This window comes from Dipteris shenzhenensis, chromosome 16 (assembly GCF_047967505.1).
Source record: "Dipteris shenzhenensis isolate YYH24624 ecotype China chromosome 16, Dip_SZ_1.0, whole genome shotgun sequence".
In the NCBI taxonomy this organism is placed as follows: Eukaryota; Viridiplantae; Streptophyta; class Polypodiopsida; order Gleicheniales; family Dipteridaceae; genus Dipteris; species Dipteris shenzhenensis.
The window spans coordinates 19,479,707-19,490,959 of NC_141611.1; the positions used below are offsets into that span (position 1 = coordinate 19,479,707).

An 11,253-nucleotide genomic window follows, 5' to 3' on the forward strand; every position below is an offset into this window, starting at 1 on the left:
CTGTAATTACCTCATGCAGCTACTCCTATGAGCTTCATCGACTCGTTCTTCGAGGGCATTCATGCTGGGATCTTCATCGACACTCAGATTTTGGATGCGCATACACCTTGTATGCAGCAGCTGTGCAGAGGACATCTGTCATTTCGAGAGATCTTTTATTCCTTTATTTCCTTTGGGTCTTCTACCCGGGTTGTCCCCCAAAATGAATGTAATGAAGGGTTGTTGAGTGTTATTGAGTTAATAAAGGTTCTCAGCCTTGGATTGTCCTCCTAAAATGATGTAACCTTTTCTATTTTTTGTGTTTGACTCCCTGCCATTCTGTTCTGGAGTCAGGAGGGGGATGTACTATGGGAGCCATGTATTGGCTTTGATGGGTCCTTTTATCAGTCCTGGCATATGAGTTTGAGGATGTCGGTGCATTGGTTTCCTAGACCTCTGAGTTGGTCATGCATCCATGTTGAGACACGAGCCTCTGAGTTATGTTGGGACGTAAAGCCATGAGAGTGCTTAGTCCAACCTCTGAACCATGCTCAAACTTCAGCCTCTGAGTTGGCATGGCAGCCATGTCTAGTTCAGACATTGCACAGATTAGCAGACTCCGTCATTGTCATGTTCTGTTCTTGGTTCCATTCCAGTAGTCTCTCACCTTTCCTTCATGGGGGGGTGTTAGAACATGAAGTCAAGTGTGAGGGTATCCTAGAGTCCTAGGGTGTCCTGTAGTTGTGTGGGTGTGAATGTGTCTAGTAGGTGAGCAATTAGTGCCACCTCCTAGAGTTAGGTGTGTGAGGTGGAGGTTAGTGATCTCACCTGTGATGTCAGAAGATGAGGCTTCCCAGCCTATAAAATGGGCATTGTACTTCATGTTATCAATGAATCACATCAAGTTGTTATGTGCCCCATATCTATTTCCATCATGTGATTGCTCCCCGGTTCCTTCACCCTTTGCAGGTTTGACACGCCTTTGGGGTTCTTTTACAAAACTTACTGCGGACAGTTTTCTACATGATGCTTTATCAATTGCAATGAAACCGGTCTCATGACACTTCAGCAATCTGCTGAAACATGTCGCACTACCAGAACACATACATGGTGCCATTCGACTGCATACTCGGCATGCACTGAATTGGGGGCTGCTCTGATACCAACTATTGCATCCCCATGAGGATCTAACACTTAATCAGCAAAACATAATAGAAATCGGCAGGTGACTCACCTTCCAGCCAACCCCCAGCAGCCCATTCCTATGGTGTCCCATACCACCAGATCCGTTTCCAAGGATCCATCGGCACAATGTCTCATGCTCGGCCTTGTAGAAGGAAGGAGTCTAGGCTCAAGATCCAGACCAGACCAGACCAGACCAGACCATCCAGTGGTGTGTGCAGACTGGATACCAGCACAGTAGCCTTGGCCACTCTTATTTAGAAGAGCATCCCGCTTTATGGAAAGCATTCTGGCTAAATGTAGCCAACTGACCCTTTGCTAGCGTTAAGGTCCTCTAGTATCACATTAGCCTGATTCCCTTAATCCCAGGGCCCCCTAACCCTGCTGGATTAAGTCCACTAATCCGAGGGATTTTGTGTAGGTACATAACACCACACCTCACAGAGATGCTGAATTTTTTTGTTTGTGGACATGGCCCACACCCAGGATGTCAAGAGCTGCATCATTGGACGGAGCATTCCTTCTCCCATGAAGTTATAGCATGCTTGTAAATAATTCATTTCTAGGAGTTGTGTGCTTTTACGGATCACTGCCCATAATCCTAACAACCAAATCCTTTTCAGTAATAGCTAACGAGGCATTAGTGTACATGATGTGCTTACTATACCATTTATGCTTGTTCGTAATTATGTATCTCCTTACCAATTAATAATTTACCAGCAGATGCTAAGGATTTAATACTGCTCCCTTTGTTTTCAGGCATTTGTTCATGATCCTTTGATAAATTGGAGGCTTTTCAACATTAATGAGGTTCCTCAAATGGGAAACCTTTCAACTATCCGGGGTCCAACAAATGATGGTTATGGTGGATCCACAGAACTTCCATCTCCTCCCCAACGTGGAGTAAGGGAACGTGAGTTGTTACAGGTACTGCAGAAGATGTTAAAGTAATACCAACTCAATTTTGCGAGATTATCGGAGTATTCTGGTTATGTTACGAAGTTTTTGTCGTTTGCTACTAGGCTTGCTTTGACCTTGTAAATTTTGTATACAGGCTGTAGGACAGTTGGGTGATGCAAATGGAGTGCTGAATGAGCGTGCTGTAGCCGTAATGGCACGGATGACAAATAAACTCACTGGTCGTGACTTCTCGCCAAGCACATTGTCCGGTAGCAATACAGCAAACAGCGCCTCTTTGGCAGATCGAAGTGGAATAAATGTTGGTGAGATACGTGATGTGGAACCAGGACTTAGTGTTAAGGTGCAAGTGCAGAAACTCATTGATCAAGCTATGTCTCATGAGAATCTTTGCCAAAGCTATGTTGGGTATGTTTTCCTTCTCAGTTTCTGAGTTTCTAAATGATGCACAATCTGCTACATCCACACACAAATTCAACAGATAACGTCCATTACAGCAAAAGTATTGGAAGTTTATAGAAGGCATACTAAAAAAAGAAAAATCAAAAGGACCTCCCCTGAGAAGAAGAAACCCCCCCCCCCCCCCCCCCCCCCTCTCTCTCTCTCTCTCTCTCTCTCTCTCTCTCTCTCGCTGTGTATGTGGACCAAATTGGGTTAGACCTCTTCGTACAAAGCACTGCCCATAAGCTCAGCTAGAGCAATCATAGGTATCTAAAGAGGTTCTTAGTCACACATGAGATAGAGAGGTGATAGAGATCTTAGGTAATGGAAATGGAGCCACAGCTTCATAGAGTGCCCCACCTGCTGTCAGTTTTAGCAAATGCTGTAATGTCAAGATTGCCTGGCTTCCTTCTGCAGTCTAGAACCCATGAAGGCTTAAATGTGCATGCCCTCGCATGCACATGTGGGCCTTTGAGTTCAGCCCTACATTAATGAAGAAATGGAGCAACAGCACTTACAGAATTGAAAGAAGAAAAGTCTATCAGTTCATTTTTTAGCTGCACATATCATATGTTTTAGCTGCACATATTATGTAATCAGGCATTTTTTTACTTTTGGGTATTAGGGTGACCATTTGGATTAGGGACCTTGTGGCTGAGATATGGTTTGTTTCAGCCTCATAGACCCCTTAGTCTTTGTAGATGTTAATACTCTCTCTCTCGCTCTCTCTCTCTCTCTCTGGCTTTGGCTTCTGAGCCTGAGCCTAGTCTTAGATCTCAGACCCCAATATGCTACAGCTCTCAGCTAGTCTCTGGATTATATCTGATTTTGTTTGAGCTATTGAGATCTGTAGAGTTATCAGGTTTTCCGTTTTTCAGTTTAGCAGTATTAGTACTCAGCAAGGGCCTGAGCGTGCCCTTTGCTCCAGCCCACTGGGGCTTGTATGAGATCATCCTTTTGGTGTACTTTGTACCTTGTCCCATAGGCCCGTCAGGTCTTCCACGGACGTTAATACATCTCTCTCTCTCTCTCTCTCTCTCTCTCTCTCTCTCTCTCTCTCTCTTCATTGCTTGCTCTCCCACTCCGTCTGCCCGCGCCCCCCCTGCCTGCCTGCTCGGTGCCTTGTTGTGCCTTTCCAGCCTACCTGCTCCGCACCCCTTCTAGCCATCCTGCACATATCGCGCACATTCCACCAGAATTCGCCCCCTTCCCCCCTGCATTTTCACCCCAGCCTCTCCCCCATTCAGTTACTCATCCTAAATCGCCACATTGCTGCACTATCAAAGTCTTTGGGGATGGAGGGCGTTAAGGGCTTTGTGCCCTTCTCCCCACCATAAATTCAGCAAGAAAGCTGCAGAAAACAGGAATGGAACAGCAAAGCGATATGGCAGAACGAGAAAAAGGAGAGAAGAAGAGAAGCCAAAAAATCAGCAGCTCAAATAACAAATGAAAGGAGAGATTGATGACATCACAACTGCCACAATCGTAGCGGTCCACAGACAAGATAATATGGCAGTGCAGAAGCTTGCATCTGCAACAGCCTCAGCTTCAGCCGTAGCCTCAACATCATTTCATCATCATCGACACCTCCTTTGGCATCGGCATCGGCATTAGTACCAGCCCCGACGTGCCCTGTTAGTCTGACTCCACAATAGCCCCTATGCGTCCTTACAGTACTTGTTGTCGCCGCTACCCCTTAGCCAACCACCCTTTCTATCTACAGTCAGGCTCACCTCAGCCATCTTCTTGATGCCCCCCATCACTCTTAGTCTTCTGTCATCATCACCCCTCTGCCTCTATCCCCTATTACTCAGCCTCCCTTCATACCCTATCCATACCAGGCTTCAGGCAGATTGGGATAAGCCTGGAATCAGCTTGTTATGGAGGTTCATTGCCTACGTGCAAGAGAGAGAGTGCATGATTGTTTTATACATAGCCTCGGTCAGGAGGTACTATAGCTCAGTAAGGAGATTGAGGACGCAGTAACAGGGTAGTGGGCCAACAATGAAGATACAGATAGCCACCATGCAGTCGAGCGTAGTTGACTTCCTCATGGGATCCCCTGTCCTTGCCTCACATATCATTGACTTCTCTGTCTTGCCACCCACCACCAATAGGAGATGACCACAACTATATTCTCTTTGGTATATCCATCCCCCCACCACACGAAGCATACCGCTCATACACTATATATCATGACATGCTGATCATAGACTTTTCCTTGAGTACTCTGTAAGCCTCTCCACTTTATTCATAGATTTGGAGGACGTTCCACTCCTAGAAGGTTGAAGCTGCTCCAATCACCTACTCTTTTCATGAGGCCGCCTTGCACACCTTCACACATACCACCCACTCCACTTGCTCGTTGCCAATTGGCTTAGTAGCTTGCCATAGCTGATACAATGATGAGTGTAAGGCTCTATGCCGTCAACTTAGATTTGGGACTAGAGTCACCTTCCGAGTGAGACAAAGACTAGACATGAGTGTCGACACCTGGTCCATTGAAAGAAGCAGACTTTTGTTTGCTAGAACAAGGAGTTAATAAATATTTGTTTAGTAATGACTCTAAGTACTTCCGGCAAAAGTTTCTCCAGTGGCGAACCCCCTTGCCTCTCACAGATGGATTGGTCCTTATAGATGAAAGACCTCTTACATATGAAAAATCTCAACCTCATGTTAGATGGGTGGGGAATCCCGCTTTAGGTCATAGGTCTCTAGTGAGATGTAGGTAGTGTAGGAATATAAAAGCAAGAACTAGAAACTAGAAAACTAGAAGTAAAATAAGAATAAGATTGAAAGACAAAGAGTTACCTTGTAGATGAGTGTAGACAAGACACAAGCTAGATAGATTGCAATGATGTGACCCATGAATATATGGGCCAAAGTACAAGACATAGAGCAAGAGTGCTTATGGGATAATTGTAGAGGTGCCACATGGCACATACTCAAGACACAAAGACTAAAGTGAGACTAGACAAATGTAGACTAGGGAAATAGTACATCTAGTGTACACTTATCTCCAATACCCTCCTTAAGTGGACACTAGGAGGAAGACAGAAAGACAAGACTAGAAGATAGACATAAAGACCGATAGACTGAGAGACAAGACAGAAGACATGACAGACAAAGATCCTGAGACACCCCTCCTCAAGTGATATCCTCATATGGGTCCACGAGGGTAGGGACAAGATGGATCTAAAACAAAACACAGTTAGATTGATAGACAAATAGACAGACAAACAAGACTAGATAGACAGAAGACTGACTGTAGACAAAGAGATAGACCTTGGAGACATTCCCTCCTCAGGTCCAAAAGCAGAATGAGTAAGACACTAGAACCCCTTGACCTACATCATCGGTGGTCAAAGTGGTAGACAAGAAATATGAAGTAATCAGAAAGCCCACTTCTCATCATATGAGGAAGGAACAGCAGGATCTACTGATGGAGATGTTGCAGCAACATGGGCTGAGGTAGATGCAGGGGCTGATGTAGAGGGTTTGGAGTAGCAGTCCCTCTCCCGGTGATTATCACGGCCATAAATGGTGCATGGATGAGCCTTGAAACAATCCTTCTCCACATGATTAGTTTTGCCACAATAGGTGCAAGGCTTTCTTACCTTAGAACTTCCTTTCTTTGCTAAAAATGCAGTGTCAGTTACCTTTCGTTGTTGAGTTCTTTTCTCCTCTTGGAGAGCATTGATGATATCTTCAAGAGAAGGATTATTGTGATACTTGAAGGTAGTGACAAGAGTAGCATAGGTGTCAAGTAAGCTTTTGAGAAGCACAGCAATAGCAATATCTTCGGAGATGGGAGACTTTACTGATGCAAGCTGAACCATAAGACTGCGAAGATAATTGACATGAGAGGCTATAGTAGCTCCTTCCTGCATATGTAGATCAAAGAATGAGATCATAAGTGCAATCTTAGAGTTTTTAGATCGGGGTCCAAAAAGGGTATCCAAAGTGATCCATGCTTGAGGAGCAGATTGTATGTCGGAGATGTGATGAATGTAATCATCTCCAAGACCGAGCAAGATGATAGCATAGGCTTTGTCGTTCTTGGCAGTGACAACTTGCTCAATGTCGGGATCTTCGGGAGCAGCACGGTGAACAATATCCCAAAGACCTTCTTTCATAAGATGGCATTTGCCAAGTATGAAATTTGGACCCATTAAATTTGTCAATAGACATGAGAGAATGAGTAGAAGAGGCCATGTAGGAAGGTCTTACCTCTTGCTAAGATGCAAGGGCAGTGTCTATTCCCTTACAATATTCCAAAAATGAATGAAAGAGGAGATCCAAGAAGCCGGCTCGCTCACCACTTGTAGACTCTTCAGCTCCAAAGCAATGCCGTAGGGAAGACGTGGGCAGCTCTTCAGCATGAACAGGGGCGGTCCGCTCACAGGCGATCTTCGTGGTTCGCAGCAGCAAGACTTTGAGCATCAAGGGAGAAGATGGCGCAGATCACGAACAGCAACTGGAGAGGTGCGGCCTGTTGAAAGAGGTGAGCGTGCAAATACAAACAGCGATGGTGCAGCGGAATGATGCAGGGTACGACAGGTACGGGGAACTGCCAGCAGAGGGTACAATGTCGAAGCGATGGTACGTGCAGGTACAGATTCCGTACAGTCGTACGGTCTGTACGGACAGTCTTGGCTGTACTTCGAGTTGTACGTACGTTGATGCAGGTGCAGGAGCGACAGCAGGAGCGAGAGCTACAGCAGGGACAAGAGCTGATGGGCGTGCAGATCTGGCAGAGAGCAGAACTGCGCAGCAATGGCACGCAGATCTGGCAGAGATGGCGCGCTGAGCGCAGCAATGGCGCGCAGATCTGGCAGAGATGGTGCGCAGCAGATCTGGTAGCGCAATGGCGTGCAGATCTGGCGCACAGATCTGGCAGAGAGAAGCGGTGGCTATGGCTACAGCAGACTGAGGAGAGAGAGGAGGGATCTACATGGCTCTGATACCATGTAGGAATAAAAGCACGAACTAGAAACTAGAAAACTAGAAGTAAAATAAGAATAAGATTGAAAGACAAAGAGTTACCTTGTAGATGAGTGTAGACAAGACACAAGCTAGATAGATTGCAATGATGTGACCCATGAATATATGGGCCAAAGTACAAGACATAGAGCAAGAGTGCTTATGGGATAATTGTAGAGGTGCCACATGGCACATACTCAAGACACAAAGACTAAAGTGAGACTAGACAAATGTAGACTAGGGAAATAGTACATCTAATGTGCACTTATCTCCAATAGGTAGGGATGCCTTGAGTCTTTGATGGGCAGTTTGGGGGCAGGTTATCTAGATCCTTGGATGAGGATCCTCGTAGATGCATGTTTAGAGCCTATCAAAATTGTCTGGCACGTGGACCAGTTCTTTTGGCTTTTGGCTGGTATTTAGACCCCCGTTCAGATCCCTCTTGGCTACTAAAGGATTTGGCCTTATGGGGGTGTCCCCAAAAATACTTGCAGTGGGATCTCAGGGAGTGGGAGTGCATTGATGTAGGAAACATCAGAAGAGCCTCCCTTTCTCCCACTACGATATTAGCAATGCTAGAAGGTTTCAACTTCGTGTTAAGAGCTGCAAGCCCTCCAAAGCCTCTCACTGGGAGGAGTTTCAGATTTCCACAGATTTGCACAATCTTTTTTTGGAGAGGTCTCTTGTCTTTCTATTCATGGAGGGATTGCAGTCCTGGAGGTCCAAGTTTGGAACACCCTCTAATTGCCCGTATTGCCTTTTTGGTGAGGAGTCTATTCAGCATTGTATAGGATTTCCGCCAAGCCAGGGTTATTTAGAAAGGGGTTGCAGACTTTTGAGTAGATTGGTTTCCTCCACTGTCTTCGTCCCATGGGGCCCATTGGCTTGGCTTTCTGTTTCTGGGCCTTAGAGATGCACAGAGACATTTTATGGTCCTCAAGGCCACCCCTCTCGCATCTTGACCAATATTTGGAGAGATACTGTACACGCTTTGATGGTCATTTGGTTGAGTATGCAGGGATCTTCCAGGGAGGGCTGCCTTCATCGGAGTGGAGAGGTTATCCTTCTTTTCAGAGTTCACTACAGGTTGAGGTGGCTCTTTCAGCCTCAGCCATGGATCTTTTCCGGTCTTTCATGAGTAGGGCTTGACACTCTCTTGTTTTTCTCATGCTATGCATGATATACTCTTGCCTTGAGAAGGTTATATCTTACCTTGTGGATGTTCTTGTGGTCTGTCATAGCTTGTTTTGACAGTGTCCTGTAGTCATTATAGGGAAGGCCTTCTATGTACAATCCCATTTTGGTCACCTTTGTCTCTCCTCTTTATGCTGACCTCTTCAGAACCCACATATTTGGACCTTTCTTCTTAATTTTAATGATACAGTGGAAGCCATTCGTCACCATATATTTGCTGGAGTGTTCGACAGTTTCCGTTGAACTAGTTTCGTCCGAGGGGAAGGTCTTCCTTCATTTCAGTAATCATTGGCCTTCCTTCTTTGTCTACCTCTTTCTTTGTTATCTTCCTTGCCCTGCATCACAGCCTATGTCTGAAATTTTGCTTATATTCCAGATAACTTGCTAAGTGCATGTCATCAAGAGAGAGCATGCCTACCTTTGTCTGCAGCAGGCTTGAGCTTTGACTCAGAGCATAGGTGTTGAGAAGCTTTTTAGACTGTCACAACATTTTCCCAAGATTATTTTTCTGGGTTAGGCAACTGTTTATTCTTTTAAGGCAAATACATCTCACAGGAGAGCATCAAAGAGAGAGAGAGAGAGAGAGAGAGAGAGAGAGAGAGAGAGAGAGAGAGTTAAGATTATGGCATTGTATGGGTGCAGGTGGGGAGAGTGAGAGAGAGAGAGAGAGAGAGAGAGAGAGAGAGAGTGTTAAGATTATGGCATTGTATGGGTGCAGGTGGTGTCCGTTCTGGTAGCTCCAAGATGACAATATTCTTTCATGGTGAAATAGATTGACCACTTCACTTGTCTCCAAGGTCGAAATTGCTGTCATGAAAAAGTTTGCAAGTTTGTATAGCCAACAGTTTGAAGTTATCAAAATGCTCCAAGGAGACCTGTAAAATATTGCCTCACTATACACGTTCATACTACAGTCGTATAAAAAATGGCTGCATGGAAACAAGGTTTTTCGCTCCAAAGAGATCTGTAAAATATTGCCTCACTACATATATGCATGAACATGGTTGCATGGAAACAAGGTTCTTCGCTCCATGCTGTAATGCTACAAAAAGCATGGCTTATTGGTAGGGAGTTATGAAGAGAGGTTTGGATGCTATAAGCATAGTGTCCTTTGTAATTTCTAATACATTGTTAGTGTAGCTCCAAATGTACTTTTCACATTGTACCAAAACCATATTTATGGCTTTCTTTTTATACCACGACTTCTCATCATAAACACCTTGCCAAAAGTCTAGCACAAAGATCTCAATATGATGTTTCTTTGGTCTCAAAGTTGAGACATTTTGTAAAATGGATTCTGGAATGAGTCTCCAATAAATCAGAAACCCAAGTGCAATGATCCAAGTTGAGGATTGACGGCCACAAAGCTTTGCCCCAAATTATAGTCGAAAAGCATGTATGGATTAGAAGCTCTCTCTCTCTCTCTCTCTCTCTCTCTCTCTCTCTCTCTCTCTCCACCACTGTCCTGAGGTTGCCTTCTCCCTATCCTCACCTTGTAAATAGACTCAACTATTGTCATTAAACCTCAGAAAGAAAGTGTCAGGGAGAATGAAGAGCTTTCTATTACACAAGGACAAACCTTAGAATAAAATTGTAAGGGAGAAATGAGAGAAATTTTGTTACGCATTTAAGGGTTATTTTCTTTATAGGTCTCTTCCTATGTCACCAAGGTGTAGAAGATGACACAACACGCTTTGAAAGGATGGAGGATTCCCTTAAGAGGGGTGACACATCCCTATTGAGGAGGCGACTACCTTGGTGTTGGCATTAAGAAATTTAATATAGTATTAAATGGAGGCGCAACAGGAATCATCCACTTAGGTCTTGTCTCAGTTCAATGGTAAAGACTCTTCGATACACGATGCTTTTCTTGCTTTGCCTTGCTTGCTTCTACTTCCTTGGTTGAATAGGAGACGTTACATGGCCTTCCATGGACGGATTCACTTCCATGGACGGATTCACAAATTTTATGTTGATGATTGTGCATTGGATAGAGGTGACATCATTTGCATTTCTCTAGGGGTCTCTACTCGGATCACTTTCAAGTGGTCTTGACGTATTTTGAGCCATGTATGAAAGTCCATTCCGTCAAATATCAAGATCCTTTGTGTGCAGAGGAGGGCCTCTCAGAGACAATGTTATAGAATTAGGTCTCTCATATGCAAAGTGTTGTGTCTTCACCTTCAGATGTGGTAGTAGTTCTCTTTGGTCTTAGTGTTTTTAATAAATTCATTGCTAGTACAAGAAGACATGAAATTGGTATACGTCAATAGCGAGCAACCCTAGTAGTCGCAGGGTCTCACTAGCAAGCACTTTTGGATCAGAGGGTTGAGTATGCCTTTCATGGGAGTTTTTTTGGATTCATATGGGAGGGAGACATTAGGGAAAATTCGGACTCAAAAAGGGCCTCTTGGATTAAGATTTCAAGCAACCCCTTAGTCCTGAGATTAGGGAATTAGTCAATAGGACGGCTTGTGCATTGAAAAATGGAGGAAACCACATTGGCCTCTCACTGTTGGGGAGACCTCCCTTAGTCTCTTGTTCCCATTGCCACTT

General features: G+C 44.7%; 1 protein-coding gene across 1 annotated transcript in view; it reads left to right on the forward strand.

The window, feature by feature from the left end:
* The window catches only part of TOR (target of rapamycin), a 142,621-nt gene extending 132,573 nt beyond the window's left edge, over positions 1-10,048 (forward strand). Inside the window, exons 55-57 of the mRNA XM_087386937.1 lie at positions 1,921-2,088; positions 2,216-2,487; positions 9,416-10,048. Coding sequence (XP_087243063.1) covers positions 1,921-2,088; positions 2,216-2,487; positions 9,416-9,434 — 459 coding nt within the window. The 3' untranslated portion in view covers positions 9,435-10,048. The remainder of the gene's footprint in view (positions 1-1,920; positions 2,089-2,215; positions 2,488-9,415) is intronic.
* Positions 10,049-11,253: the final 1,205 nt, after the last annotated feature.